Source organism: Electrona antarctica (genome assembly GCF_951216825.1).
Source record: "Electrona antarctica genome assembly, contig: SUPER_24_unloc_1, whole genome shotgun sequence".
In the NCBI taxonomy this organism is placed as follows: domain Eukaryota; kingdom Metazoa; phylum Chordata; class Actinopteri; order Myctophiformes; family Myctophidae; genus Electrona; species Electrona antarctica.
This window is the reverse complement of record NW_027638775.1, coordinates 733,539-749,721: the sequence shown is the minus strand read 5'-3', so window position 1 is coordinate 749,721 and position 16,183 is coordinate 733,539. Positions and strand designations below refer to the sequence as shown.

The 16,183-nt window shown below is 42.2% G+C and overlaps 1 protein-coding gene across 1 annotated transcript; it reads left to right on the top strand.

The window, feature by feature from the left end:
* The first annotated feature begins 1,667 nt into the window (after nucleotides 1–1,667).
* On the top strand, nucleotides 1,668–14,592 carry LOC306917691 (uncharacterized protein). Its single transcript, XM_079530600.1, has 4 exons — nucleotides 1,668–2,449; nucleotides 3,193–3,387; nucleotides 4,081–4,509; nucleotides 11,590–14,592. Exons 3-4 carry the CDS (start codon nucleotides 4,213–4,215, stop codon nucleotides 11,740–11,742), a joined length of 450 nt encoding a protein of 149 aa, XP_079386726.1. The 5' UTR covers nucleotides 1,668–2,449; nucleotides 3,193–3,387; nucleotides 4,081–4,212; the 3' UTR covers nucleotides 11,743–14,592.
* The last annotated feature ends 1,591 nt before the right edge of the window (nucleotides 14,593–16,183 follow it).

The window sequence follows — 16,183 nt, the reverse complement described above, 5'->3', positions numbered from 1 at the left end:
CGCTTCGACCTGAGGTGGTGGGAAAATACTGTTAAGGTTTGCTTTAGATACCTTAATGTTAATCGAAGCTGGGGAGTCTGACAGGGGAAGATACCAAACGCAGGGAAAATACCGAGGGTCTGTCTTGATTAAATTAAGGTTTTGAACCAAGTCGTGAAGTTATAGGTTAGATTTAGAATTTAGGTTCCCTTCGCAAGTTTATTGTCCGATAAGGTGATTTTGGCTGGAATCAGCCTTATAAAGAAGGGAGAATGACGTAACGGTTAGTTTGATGTTACGTCATCCATAACACTATGACTGCTGGCCATGAAGCGGACAACCAAGACTGGCATAATCACCGCAAAGGACGAATTACAGACGGCAATTTTGGCTGTGTCCTCAAAGCCAAGCGACATTCTGAATCTGAAAGAAATAGAGATGGTGTACTGGCTTTGGAATCTTCTCTTTATAATGAGTTGGCACGCAGGAAATTGAGGCCACCTATAGAGGGTATGCGCATGCATAAAGTGAATGGCAGATCGAGTGGCAAATCGAGTGGCAAAGTGAGTGACAAAGTGAATTTAATGTTGTTTAAAGTCATTTAATGGAATCAAATAGGACTTTTCTGTTTGGATGTATGGGCTGTCAAGGCCAGAAAGTAGCGTTTTGCCACTCAGTAGGCATTCCTGCATAACTTCCGGGTATGATGATGATGTCACGCGCATACCCTCTATAAGTCAGAAGAATGGAGCCGTCATGAACAATACGCAAAAAGGCCAGCTGGCTACAAGGTAATTTTCTGATGTGCATTATTAAACATTCAGAGGCTGCATAATTATTTTTTAGACAGATGTGCTGGCACTGGTGGATGCCTTTTGAGGACCTGAGAAATCCCTTCATGGAGGAGGGTGGGGCTCTCAATGATCATGCCTCCAGATGTGGTAGATCAGGGATGCCCATTACGTCGATCGCAAGCGCTGCGCAGGTAGACCGCCTGCCACTAGCTGCCATGGAAAAAGGAGAAAAAGAACATACACAAAAGAACATTGTTGTTAACAATTAAACAAATTCAAAGGATATCAATCATATATCAAGATCAAGTCTGCATGGTCTGTTGTGTTGTTAACAATTAAACAAATTAAAAGGATATCAATCATATATCAAGATGCGTGCGGCAAAGAAGCCTAAAACATATCACTTCCATGCAGAGTGGGAAGAAGGTTATGTTTTCACGATGTCGCATTCCACATACTCTGTTACCTGTTGTTTCATGGCTTATTGGTGGTGTGCTCTTTAAACGAGATAAGGGTTTAGTATTCCTATAAATAAAGAATGTCAATCATCAATCACCATCCATGTATTCAGTAACATTGTTTAACATTCATGTTATTCCTGAAGCTAGTGGAAAGCAGTCCATTCATTCATCCTTACAATCATGTATTCAGTAACAGTTACACACCTCCTCCACCAGGTGGCAGCATAGAGGCAGCGGCGCATGCTCGGTGTGACAGTGTCACACATCGACTTCCGGTTCGTCGGTTGAACCGGAAGTCGATGCGTGTTGTGTGTTTTCACTTTTCAGCGTAATGGCGGAATCGGAGAGAAGCTCTTTGTTGATCCTCATCTAGAAAAAAGAGACATTTTCCACATTCTATAAGTTCTAAGTATATTTAACAACGTAACGTTTATCACCCTGAGCTGGAATCGACCCCCGAACTCCAACTCTCTGGAGCAGCCACGCCAGGAGAGCTAGCTCAAGGTACGGCCGAGTCTTAACAACTGAAGCCATCTCGGTCTCGGGACTCCAGCGGTGTTTCCTCCTTCATTCAGCCCAGCTTCGAGTTCCATTTGTCGGCGTTGAAGCCAAGGAAACAGCGGTAGTTTGGAAGATAGTCTCTTACACACTATTGGCTATAAGTTATAAGTATATTTAACACACATTCTATATTACAGTAGGAACAGAAACATTTACACATTATATAGCCTATGTTTATATTACATTAAGTCGGTTCTTCGGTGTCACTGAAACGTGACGACCCGAAATCATCTCTTGGCACTCCAGAGGTGTATCCTCACTCATTCAGCCCAGCATCGAGTTCAATTTGTCGGCGTTGAAGCCAAGGAAACAGCGGTAGTTTCGAAGAGTAGTCTATTTGGTGTAAATGTCTCATCCAAGGAGGTAAAACGAGTCAAATGGAGTCTGTACGGCTGAAGATACATGAACACATGACGTCAGTGGTGGGAGAGGACATATTGTGTGTTTTGGACAAACAGCAGCGTGGTCCTGATTTTTGTTGTGTGAAGCTTGATGGTCATGTCAGAGTGTTTGTATTGGAGCGCCTCCGTGTGGCCGCGGTGTGGATGTGCAGCCTCTTCCAGAGAGAGATGGAGACACTAGAGATTCTGCTGGAGAAACAAAACAAACTGCTGGACATTGATTTTGATATGGACATCGATCTACACACTGCAGGTATGTGTTAGACACAACACTAAACTACACACACACACACACACACACACCAAACTACACACTGCAGTTACACACACATACACACACACCAAACTACACACTGCAGCGCCTTCTACCGATATTGCCCATAGAATAAGGGCCTTTATCGGCCCCACCCTTCTCCCATGTGTTTAGTTTCCAAGATGGCCACAGCACCAGGAGGGGGTGGGGCGGAGGTGAGTGGGCGGGGTCAACATATGCCCTTACTGGGCTGCATTCAAGACACTTGCCTTGTGTCTGAACACAGCTTTGATGGATGTGTTCTGCCCCCCTCCCCATCAAACAAAATGTTTGGTCAAACCATATGGGCTTCCATTGGAAATGCATTGGAGCAGCCATTAAACGCAGACACAAGACTGGTGTCTTGAATGTGTGAACGCAGCCCAGTAAGGGCATATGTCGACCCCACCCCCTCACCTCCGCCCCACCCCCTCCTGGTGCTGCGGCCATCTTTGATCCTAAACACAATATAAACAAATGGGAGGGGTGGGGCAGAGAAAGGCCCTCATTGCCTCATAGAGAATAGTTGTTGTTCAGATGAAGAAAAAAAACAAAACAAGTGCGGACACACAGACACAGGCTTGCCTATTCCAGGAGCCTCTACTTGTGTTTTTTAAACAATGTCATCCTGACATGATAAAAAAGCATTTGAGTTGTTGAGCTGATGCTAACCTATTCTCTCCTCCTTCTGTCTGTGTGTAAAGAGGTTTCATCTGAATATGAGAAGTGGAGATCCAGTCTGGTCCAGGAGGAACCACAACCTCCACAACATCAGAGGACATCCAGTCTGGTCCAGGAGGAACCACAACCTCCACACATTAAAGAAGAACAGGAGGAGGAGGCTGATGTGTCATCATTGACCTTACTAGACTGGGAGATGAGCTGTGACACTCTCGCAGGTATTATAAAATCAAATATCACTTTATCGATTCTAATCTAACAAGCGACATGTTATGACCTGCTACTTTCTGGCGAGTTCCTACGGCACCGCAGGCGTGCATTAATGACGATAAAGAACACCCTCTCGTGTAATATTGCTTAATTTAGCCATTGCTCACGCCTGCTGTCAGCTGGTAATGTGTCAGAATCAAATGACTGACAGCTGTCACACAGTTTGGTACAGACTCAGAGCACCCTGCCACCGCTGTGTTCAAAATGCACACTTGTATATGTGGCAGCTCTGCCCACAGAGGTTGTCGTATTAAAAAAAATCACACCCGTGTGAACTGAGTGGTGCAACTACCATAGCAACCATGCTCGTTTTTTTGCTACGAACAAACACGGGTACACGGGTACAAAGCCAGTTGTTGGAGTGGTTTGCACCACTCAAAAATATAGGGGGAAGTGCGTGGGTGCGTGCGCTAATTATACGTCACACTTACGACACACATCAGTGTTTATTTCATTGACTGTCAAGGGTTCCAGCCTCCAGGAAGACACCCTAAATACAAAGGGAATACACCATTGCACATACGAAACACACCAGGGGGTCTAATGAAGTACTGTCACCTCATAGACACGTGAAAAACTGGAAAAATACAAATATTGTGGCACTCCATTTTTAAAGTATTTATTGTATTCCTTCATTTTAGAGCAGTGTGTGGAGTCCAGTCTGCAGGTGAAGATCAGTTCTCCAGCCACGACTGGTTCTATTAAACAGGAACCTGAAGACCACCTTGAACAGGAACCTGAAGACCACCTTAAACAGGAACCTGAAGACCACCATGAACAGGAACCTGAAGACCACCATGAACATGAACCTGAAGACCACCTTGAACAGGAACCTGAAGACCACCTTGAACAGGAACCTGAAGACCACCTTGAACAGGAACCTGAAGACCACCTTGAACAGGAACCTGAAGACCACCTTAAACAGGAACCTGAAGACCACCTTAAACAGGAACCTGAATACCACCTTAAACAGGAACCTGAAGACCACCTTAAACAGGAACATGAAGACCACCTTAAACAGGAACCTGAAGACTACCTTAAACAGGAACCTGAAGACCACATGGATCCCAGTAAGTTTAAAGCAATCTGTCTTTATTTATTTTATTGGTGAAAGTGGGTCGGTACTGAGGGTGTAAAGATGTCTTTATTTATTTTATTGGTGAAAGTGGGTCGGTACTGAGGGTGTAAAGATGTCTATTTATTTTATTGGTGACAGTGGGTCGGTACTGAAGGTGTAAATATATGAACCAATATGAATCGGTTATCGACTTAAGCATTAACAATGTGACTACATCGATGCATTGATCTAAATGTATTCTGAATGGGACGATAGTTTGGTTGTAAATGTATTAATGCGTTCACTGAAGCTTTGCAGTTATGTTTATGTTTATGTTTATTTATTTGATATGGACATAACAATCACATTGCTCATTGCACAGTTGTACAATTAGTAGATGCATCATTTACAGTGTGTTAGCACATGTGCTAATTTTCACCACTTGTCCACAGGAGACTTTTCTAAAAAACTACAGGGACACTATAGTTTAAAAAACACCCAATCAAGTACAAAAGATTATACATTCTAATAATATTTACAGCACAATTACAAAATCCATTACATAATCTCTAATACAAAAGTAAACATAATCATTCTAATAACCAGTCAGAAGCTATACATGTGAACACAGTTGATTTGATTTCAACCATAGTTTGAGTCCTCTGTAGAACACGTTACCATCAGACTCTAGTTTTAGAGCCGTAGGCAAAGAGTTCCATAAGTTTGCTCCCTTTACTGAGAAGGCAGACTGTCCGAATGAGTTGTTACACCTAGGAACAATACAGTTACCACTTGTTGAGGCTCGTGTGGTTGCTCTACCAGTGGTCGGAAGTCTATCAACCAGTCCAGAGAACAAAGGTGAACCATGTAAACATTTAAAAACCAATTTGGTAGTAGAAAAAAACACAAAATTGTCAAACGTAAAAAGGTTGTGTTTTTTTAGGATACCACAAAGGTGCCATCTCATCGGTTTTTGATCCATGATTTTTATAGCCTGTTTGTATATTGATGTTATTGGTTGTAAGACAGTTTTAGAGGATTGTGACCATGTTGTAACGCTGTATGCTAGGTGTGAGAAAATCATAGCATGCATGTACAGTTGTGCAGTTTTAGCTGATAAGTCCCTTCTGATATGACGAAAACAATTTAGATTTGGTTTAACCTTCTTGCATATATGCTTTACCTGTTTTTCAAATTTTAAGTTTTTATCCAAGATTATTCCTAAGTATTTCACTTCACTCATTTCAGCAAGAGTTTCATTTTTGATGCGTACCTCAAAGGTATCCGCAGCAGGCCTGCTGCGGATGGAGATACACATTGAGATACACATTGGCGCAGCTGCCATGCTGGCTGTTTTAGCAGATGTATAGATGACAGTGTCATCAGCGTACATCTGGCAGCTAACGCCTGGACAGGTATTTGGAAGATCATTAATGTACATGGTGAACAGCAGCGGTCCAAGTACCGACCCTTGGGGCACTCCCATGTTGTTAGGGAGCAGCGTTGATTTCTCCCCATTGACCCTGACACACTGCTGTCTCCCTCCCAGATATGACTTAAACCACTGTAAAGCTTCTGCTGATATTTTAAAGTGTTTTAACTTAGACAACAAGACTCCATGATTGACAGTGTCAAAGGCCTTTTTTAGGTCCAAGAACACTGTCCCCACAACATGTCCCCTCACCAGTAGACCCTTGAACCTGTCTAGTAAGTAGCAGTTAGCTGTCTCTGTGGAATGTTTAGGTCTAAATCCAAACTGCTGTGGGTGCAGTAGTTGTTTAGACTCTAAACATTCAGTTAGTTGCATAGCAACAATCTTTTCTAATATTTTAGAGACAACAGGAAGAATGGCAATAGGTCTATAATTGCTAGCCAAGTCCTTCTCTCCTGACTTATGGATCGGGGCAATTATTGCCGTTTTCCAGCTCTCTGGGAACCTATTTGTTTTTATTGATAGATTAACTAAGTAGGTGATAGGCTCTATCAAGCAGGTCAGATTTTTTTTTATTAGTTCAGCATATAAACTGTGGATATCCTTTGACATAGAGCTACTCATATTTGCGATGCATTTTTTTACTGCATCACTGGATACCTCTTTGATTCGGAAATCATCTGAATGGGCATTGTCAGTCTCCTCAAAGGGTGACTCAGTGGGTCTAAAATTACTGGACAATTCCTCTACAGACTCAATGAAGAAATTGTTGAAAGCATTTGCCATAGCAATATTACTGTCAACAAGGCTATTGTTTACTTTCAGACTATTTATTTTAGCGTGCTTGTGCCTACTTGAGTCTGTTACTCGGTTGATATGCTGCCATAGTTTAGAGCTGTTGCCATTAGCCTCTTCAATAAGCTTGTGGAAGTAGTTACTCCTGGCCTTCCTTAGCTCAGACAGCACTTTGTTCCTCAAGCCTGTGAAGAGAAGGTGGTCAGTATTATTTTTTGTTTTTAGGGACTTTTTATGGGCCAGATCTCGCTTTTTAGTAAGCTGGAGGATTTCTTTATTGAACCAAGGGAGAGAATATTTCTTTGGCCTGCTTCTCCACGTTTTAGTGTATTTATTTATTAAATTGCCCAAGATTGAGGTGAAATGATTTACACTATTGTTTAAATCTGGCTCTCTGGTTACCCCTTCCCAGTTGGTTTCCATTAAATCCTGTTCAAAGTTAACTACATTTGCCCTGGGAATTCCTGTCGTTGGGGTGCGACTTTCCATTTTACAATGGTGGACCAGACGTTTTCCTGTTAGTTTTCTTACAATCAGGGTCATATTATGATCTGAGAGTCCAGTTATAAGATTATATGTTTTTATTGCTCTCTCTGGCCTATTTGTGAAAATCAGATCGATAAGAGTTTCACTCTTTCTAGTTATGCGGGTGGGTTTATCTATCAACTGTTTATATTTATATTTCTCCATTACAGATTTCAGTTTTAATTTGCCCTTTTTATCGGCCCAGTTCACATTGTAGTCCCCCAAAAATATTGTCTCATTATATTTATCACAAGCAGAGAGAAGACTTTTCATTTCATTGTAAAAATCAGCATCATGAGATGGAGTTAATTCTACTTCAGTATACTATTAACTATCCCCGGCCGGGTCATACCAAAGACTATATAAATGGGACCCAGTGCCTCCCTGCTTGGCACTCAGCATCAAGGGTTGGATTTGGGGTAAGTCCCTGCGATATACTAGCGTCATGTCTAGGGGGTGTACTTGTACATCAAGCTGCCTCACGCTACAGAAACAGGAGATAGGCTCCTGCCCATGGGCCTCATGGCTCGGCAAGGCTTACTATTAACTTTTACTACTACTTTTACTTTCTAAATAATAATGACCATAGACATAAAGGCTAGATGGAATAAATAATAATGACCATAGACATAATAATAATATCTCAAACTTATATAGCGCTTTTCTGAGTAAACAAAGATGACAACAAAAATAAAAACAACTTTATTAGGAAAAAGAAATAAACACCAAGAGCTAAAAACATTAAAAACAGTGAAAAGGGTTAGCTGGGTAAAGCAATTTGCACCACCAAGGGCAAGGTGGAGCCTGCGGAACGCAACGCACGCACAGGGCCTGACCTGGTGAGAGCAGGAGTGGACCTGGTGAGACGTAGGAGGGGCCCGGACAGGAGTCAACCGACAGAGCCTAGTCCTTCCACACGCCAGAATGGTACCTCCCAGTCCCGGCAGAGTAGTTCAGGAGGAACGGATTGTGTGGCCCTGGTTTTTCCCTAATGGGACTGATCGAGGGTAGCTACTGGGACGTAAGTCGGGACTTGATCACCCCGGCTGGGTCACCTGAGTGAGGGGTATGATGTTGGGAGACCCGAAACCCTGATGACCTTGGGATACATCACTGAGGATACGTCCCAGGTGCATCCATGTATGTATGTATTTTGTTTTAGTTATTCTATTTATAGTGACTCATAGGAATAGACTACGTGACAACCAGGAATAGTCTGGTGACCACCGGAGAGACGGGTGGCAGCCGGAAAGTAGACGGCACCCGGGAGCAGTATGGGTTGGCGCCCCAGCCTGTGTCTTCCGTGAGGAAGAAGCCCAACAAACCCACGGTGAGGCCTTTAGGAGGGCCATTCAAGCCTCAAGCGGAGCCTGCGGCACCACCAAGGGCAAGGTGGAGCCTGCGGAACCGTTGCGGCTCGAGAATCCACCATTCCTGAATAAAGTGCCTGGTGCTGGGAGTCTGGTGCAACGCACAGGGCCTGACCTGGTGAGAGCAGGAGTGGACCTGGTGAGACGTAGGAGGGGCCCGGACAGGAGTCAACCCACAGAGCCTAGTCCTTCCACGTGCCAGAATGGTACCTCCCAGTCCTGGCAGAGTAGTTCAGGAGGAACGGATTGTGTGGCCCTGGTTTTTCCCTAATGGGACTGATCGAGGGTAGCTACTGGGATGTAAGTCGGGACTTGATCACCCCGGCTGGGTCACCTGAGTGAGGGGTATGATGTTGGGAGACCCGAAACCAGTGTTGTTCTCGTCAACGAAATCTAAAACGAAATATGTTCGTCAACGCCCATTTTTCACCGCACGAAAACTAGACTAAACGAGACAAAAACCCACGTGTATAAACACTAATTGGACTAAATCATTATGCAATTTCAGGAATAGTCTGGTGATAGTCTGAAGACTAGACGAAATATATTTGATTTATCGTATACTTTTCTTCCTGTGGGCGCATCATGCATGTGCTCGGCGCTCGCTCTGTTTACAAACAGGCAGCAGCAGCACGCAGCCAGCCAGCCACGCACACACACACACACTAGAGTTGAATGGACTGCATGCTGTGCTCAGTCAGAACAGCTACAAAAGTTACTAAACTACGGAACGCAGGTTGGGCTGTCTGTCACCGAGTCATGGTTGAATTAAGTGTTTGCAACATGAACCAACGTTATCAAGCTTACGTTCGACAAGCGACAATAAAGGAATATAATAAGGCTTATTGGACAGCAAAGCACAGGGAACTGGAGATGGTATAAACCCCAGGAATTGTGAAGAAATAGGGTCCAGCAACGTCTCGTCATAGAGAGCCCCCTCTATCTGATCTCCGTCCCGTGAGTACTAGCAACACACATGAACGTGGCGCGTGTGTGCGTGCGTGCGTGCAGCCTAGTAGAAATAATAGTATCGTTAGCTTAGCATGTAGCAACACACATGAATGCGGTGTGTGTGCGTGCGTGCATGCATGAACGCGACACACGTGTGCCTGTGTGCGCGCGCGTGTGTGTGTGTGTGTGTGTGTGTGTGTGTTCTAACCAGGAGTTTAGTAATGTTAGGCTGCACTGGGGTCAGTTGGTTAAACAAGTGGACATTAAATTAAGGTTCTATAGGAGTGGTCTTGTTGTACTGCACTGGGGTCAGTTGGTTAAACTTGTGGACCTTACAGTTCTATAGGAGTTGTCTTGTTGTACTGCACTGGGGTCAGTTTGTTGAATTGAGTTGGTCGAATTGATTTTTTTATTTTTGAGTGGGGCAACTCGTTTACGGAGCTATGTGTGTCCCTGGCTCAGCTGGCTGGATGTGTCCCTGTGTCAGAGCACGAAAATAGCATTTGGTTTGTTTTCACAACCAAGTGCACTGTTGCGCAGCCTAACACAAACACATATTAACTGTTTATATGATGAGTTTGGGTGTGACAGTACAGTACAGTACAGTAGAGGGACCCGCTGGGGACCCCCACACAGAGTTGCATCACTCAGTTCACACGGGTGTGATTATTTTAATGCAAGCATCAATGTGTCTGACTCGTTACGGTTTCAAATAAATATGCAAATTCAATCAAAACATGTTCCATTTCTGGATGTATTCCTTACACTTGTGTTTTTCATCTAAAGGATAAGAGAAAATGCTGTGAAATATTTTTTAGATTAGATGGAAACATATCTGCTGACAAAAAAGTAAAGGGCTAAAATAGTTGTCCGACTAAAACTGGACTAAATTGTCAGACTAAAACTAGACTAAATTGTCAGACTAAAACTAGACTAAGACCAAGAGTTTTTGTTGACTAAAACTAGACTAATAAATTCACGGTTTAATGTACTAAGATAAAGACTAAAATGCTCGACTTTTAGTCGACTAAAACTAGACTAAACAAAAAAAGGATGAGTTCGACTAAATAATATAAAAACTAACAACGGTGATTGAAACTGGACTAAGACTGAGACTAAATTAAATAGCCGACAAAAACAACACTGCCCGAAACCCTGATGACCTTGGGATACATCACTGAGGATACGTCCCAGGTGCATCCATGTTTTTTTGTTGAAGAGGTGTGTTTTGAGGCCGGTTTTGAAGGTTTGGAGGGGAGCCAGGTTGATTCAGGATGCTTATCTGCTTAAATCCTTTTTATATGAAAGTCCATTATAAGTATGCAGTATCATCTGACGTTTATAACAAACCAAACTGTTTGAAAATAAGTTGAAAATTGAGCAAGTTATGGTTATTAAAAAATCACACCCGTGTGAACTGAGTGGTGCAAGGTCTTATATAGCCTGATCAGCTGTGGTCTGACGTAATGTCAATGACCATGCTCATTCCTTTGGGTCCCACGTACAGGTACACGGGTACAGGTACACGGGTACAGACAAAGCTGGTTGTTGGAGTGGTTTGCACCACTCAAAAAAGTACATGCTACACAGACACAATGCTGTGAGTGGGCGAGCTACCTTTAGCAAGATGGCCGACATGCGGCGACGTCACTCTCCATTGGCCAGCAGCGGGGGCGAGTCATCTAGCCTTTCTATAACGTCACTCTCCATTGGCCAGCAGCGGGGGCGAGTCATCTACCCCTTCTATAACGTCACTCTCTATTGGCCAGCAGCGGGGACGTTCATCTAGCCTTTCTCATATATATCTATGATAATGACTACCTCTCATTCAGCTCGTCTCACATCTTCTATGAGAGTGCTGCAATGTAAACAAACAATGGCCACACTATTTACAGCACAGTCAGTTCACCGTCACATTTCAATGTTAAATTTTTCAATCTGTTGATACCTCTTACAGCCACTACTCTGCACTACAAGATTCAAACCTTTTATAGAGTCTCTTTGTATTATTTTTTCCTAGACTTTCTGCACCTCCCTGTGTGTAAAGAGGAGGCTCCACCTGAAGAGGGGAGGAGCTCCAGTCTGGCCCAGGAGGAACCACAACCTCCACACATTAAAGAAGAACAGGAGGAGCTACTTCAAAGACCAGAAGAGGCTGGTGGGTCAACATTGACATTACTAGCAGTGAAAAGTGAAGATGATGATGATGAAAACAGAGAGACAGAGCCTGTAGCCGGAACCTCAACTGAACACATGAAAACACAAGCTGATGTAGAGGACTGTGGAACATCACAACCAACTAGTGATGAGCAGCTCCTCTCTTCACACTGTTCTGAATCTGACACTGAAGACAGTGATGAGTTTGAGGAGACTAGGACAGATCAGTCAGCTTTAAACACACTGAAATCACAAAACACACAAAATGTGGGAGGACAGCCCCAGGACCTGAAATCATCAAAACAACCTGACTCCACGAGGAGTCACACAGGGAAGAAACCTTTTAGTTGTACAGAGTGTGGAAAAATGTTTAATCAGAAGGGTGTCCTAAATAGACACACAATAATTCACACAGGGAAGAAACCTTTTAGCTGTACAGAGTGTGGAAAAATGTTTAATCTAAAGGCACATCTAAAAAGACACATGATGATTCATACAGGCGAAAAAACATTTTCGTGTACAGTATGTGGTAAAGGCTTTACTGTGACGGGTAATCTAAAAGTACACATGAGGACTCATACGGGCGAAAAACCCTATACTTGTACAGTATGTGGTAAAGGCTTTACTGAGACGAGTAGTCTAAAAGTACACATGAGGACTCATACAGGTGAAAAGCCCTTCTCTTGTACAGTATGTGGTAAAGGCTTTACTAAGACGGGTCATCTAAAATTACACATGAGGACTCATACAGGCGAAAAGCCATTTCCTTGTACAGTATGTGGTAAAGGCTTTAGTCAGACGAGTCATCTAAAAACACACATGAGGACGCATACAGGTGAAAAGCCCTTCTCTTGTACAGTATGTGGTAAAGTCTTTACTCAGGCATGTGATCTAAAAACACACATGATGACGCATACATGTGAAAAGCCCTTCTCTTGTACAGTATGTGGTAAAGGCTTTACTATGACAGGTAGTCTAAAAGTACACATGAGGACTCATACGGGTGAAAAACCCTATACTTGTACGGTTTGTGGTAAAGGTTATACTGAGACGAGTAGTCTAAAAGTACACATGATGACTCATACAGGCGTAAAACCCTATACTTGTACAGTTTGTGGTAAAGGCTTTACTCAGACATGTGGTCTAAAAAAACACATGATGACTCATACGGGTGAAAAACCCTATACTTGTACAGTTTGTGGTAAAGGCTTTACTCAGACATGTGGTCTAAAAACACACATGATGACTCATACGGGTGAAAAACCCTATACTTGTACAGTTTGTGGTAAAGGCTTTACTCATACAGGTGATCTAAAAACACACATGATGACTCATACGGGTGAAAAACCCTATACTTGTACAGTATGTGGTACAGGCTTTACTCGGACGGGTCATCTAAAATCACACATGATGACTCATACGGGTGAAAAGCCCTTCTCTTGTACAGTATGTGGTACAGGCTTTACTGGGAGCGGTCATCTAAAATCACACATGATGACTCATAAGGGTGAAAAGCCCTTCTCTTGTACAGTATGTGGTAAAGGCTTTACTGAGAAGGGTAGTCTAAAAGTACACATGAGGACTCATACAGGCAAAAGCCTTTAGTGTAAGACATATGTGACCAGATTTGACTGAGAGACTGCCATCGCGCAAATTCCAACTTTTCACCAGAGGAGTTATTTTTTTTTCTCCAAAAATGAGTTAATGGCACAGGCAGACTCTTCACATAATAGAGCATGTCTGAAATAAGTGTCAGAGCTGAAATCGACATGTAAATATGAAATAAATGCTTAAACATGTAGCTAAGTGTAATGTTAGAGACCACAGAAGTGAACCTTTCAAGCCTGTTTTCACAACTTATTGTTTTCTGCAAGACATTACTCTATAAGCCATATCTCCAAAACTGGTGGGTCAAACTGAACAACCAATATGTCAATTTGATATGATTCCCTGCTTTAATATGACATGAAAAAACGAAAATTCAAAAAAATCCAATGGCAGTCCCTCAGTCAAATTTAGTCACATATGATCAGGCAGTCTAATCTAGGATGACAATGATTCAAAAGCAGAGGAATTACATAATCTGGCAAAAACACACGTTAATAGTTTCTTGTGATGTATTTTTGTTTTATCTTGTGTATGGATCTTATTTTCTATTCAACATTGTGGAATGTCATGTTTATTTTCTCTTGCATTATTCCCTCCAGCTCATAGGTTACTGGTACTGGTAGTACAATATGAGCATCAGTGTGTGTGTGTCCACATTGGTCAGGATTTTAACAAGTCATATTCATTAATATTTATGCAATAATTATTATGTTCATTGATATGCAGTAAATTATGGTGCAGTAAAGTGCTGACAAGCTGCTGGGTTTGTGTAGCTGTTCACTGTGTGTTGACATGTGTGTTCTTTACATTGTTACATTATCAAAGTACATAATATGGTCGATTCCAGAGACGGTTGAGTTAGTTTTTTTATTACTTTGATTGTTTATAGTCTACAGAGATTAGTGTCTTTATTGAGGTGTTTTTTTTCGGAATTTAAAGGGACACAGAAATATATGTTAATGACGTTTAGAAGATTTAGAACACTTTCCTGGGGGTCTTTATGTGTGTAATATGTGGGTTTAGATATTTTAGATTTTATCAGTGAGCCCAGTGCCCAGTGAGGCCATCGACACTGGGCTCACTTACTTCCTGGACTACATGTTGTCTCAGTAAGACAGCCCTCCACCTATCCACAAGGAGGAGCAGTGCACCAAAGCATTATAGGAAATGTAGTCCAGGAAGAAAGCGAGCCCGGTGTCGATGACATCAGAGACACTGGGCTCACTGCTAAAATCTAAAATATATAAAACCACATATTACACACAAAGACCCCCAGGAAAGTGTTCTAAATCTTCTAAACGTCATTAACATATTATTATTTTTTGCAAAAAGGGTGAAGTGTCCCTTTAAAGAAACCCTTTTATACCTGGGTTAGGTTGATGGAAATATTGATATTGATATGTGTTTGTTTTCTTGGTTTAATAAAGGTTTCAACACTACAGGTCCTCTATGTGTGCTTTTTATCATTACAGAAATGTTATCAAAGATGTGTTGTATTTACCCCATAACTACTGTGAACAATACATCCTATATCTACATCTGAGTGTGCCTATTTTTGTCCTACACAAACATTAAATTCCCATTGACAATGAATGGATAATGTTACGTCATAGTGTCTGAGCAAATAGGCATAGTGTCTATTTTTAAGCATGATGATGTACAGTGATTAGAGTGCCTTTCACTTCACATGGGTGTAATTTTTTTGAGTGGTGCAACCACTCCAAGGAACAGCAATGTCCCTATGTCCTAACCTGAGACTATGTCCTAACCTATTTCTCGACCGTTTCGGACGCGGGGCAGCTCACCGGAACCGGGCTGGCAACCTGGGCACGTTCCTCTGGGTCTGGAAGTTCCGGGGACCCCCACACGGAGTTGCACCACTCAGTTCACACGGGTGTGATTTTTTTATGTACATATGCTTGGTTGATTTGATTTGATTTTTATTTGGATCTCTTTTAGCCTTTCGGCTAATCTTCCAAGAGTCCAGAAATAAATAAATACATTACAGAATACATTATATTACATTACAAAATAGTACATTGCATTTCAAAAATACATTTCAGATACCTAATCCTCAACTCATACAACCGCACACACTCACGCACACACACACACACAGGCACAGAATATGCCTGCCCACAGACAGATACAGATCATTCACCTATCTATAGTGGACTATGCATGGCAGGGTCATCCTCTTCCCTGAGCCAGCTGAAAACCTGACCGCATACCAACACAGAAACTAGAACTAAAAAAACAAAGCTAAACAGAAATCACAACATAATAGTGAATCAATGAAAGCAATCCCAGCTATAATGATGAGTTCCATAATTTAACTGCCATAAAAATAAAAGATCGGCTTCCCATACTAGTTTTTATTTTTGGTAGAACATAAATATCTTTGTGTCTTGATCTTGTGTTGACCTGATGTTTCTCGCGAACTAATGTTAATTTATACTTTATGTTTACTGGTTTATTATATGTTTTTATTTTAGAAATCAATGCAAGAGACTGTTTTATTATGCATTCAAGTCCTGTGGGCCATCCCATTCTGTTATGCAGTTCACCCGTGTCTGCACAAGAGACGGTCACGGCCACACAGCCAACTCAAGGTACGGCCACGGAGCCGACTTGGGGACCCAACACAAACAAATGAATGGAGCTGAACGTGAATCCCCCCACCGCCCACCCCTTTTTTCCCCTCACTGTATATGTTTCTTTTCCCTTTTTACCTCCATTATGATGAATTCCTGTTCTGTTCTTTGTCTATATAGAAGTGTCTATTTGTACGTCTCTAAATGTTTTTGATGAATTGAACATGGTGGACCCTATTGGAAACAAGTGTAATG

What these genes read in the sequence shown, in the direction of transcription:
- LOC306917691 (XM_079530600.1), top strand. Translation starts at nt 4,213, where the DNA reads ATGAACAGGAACCTGAAGACCACCATGAACATGAACCTGAAGACCACC. An exon ending in TGAAGACCACATGGATCCCA is followed by an intron (nt 4,510 to 11,589) that starts GTAAGTTTAAAG and finishes ATTTTTTCCTAG; the next exon opens with ACTTTCTGCACCTCCCTGTG.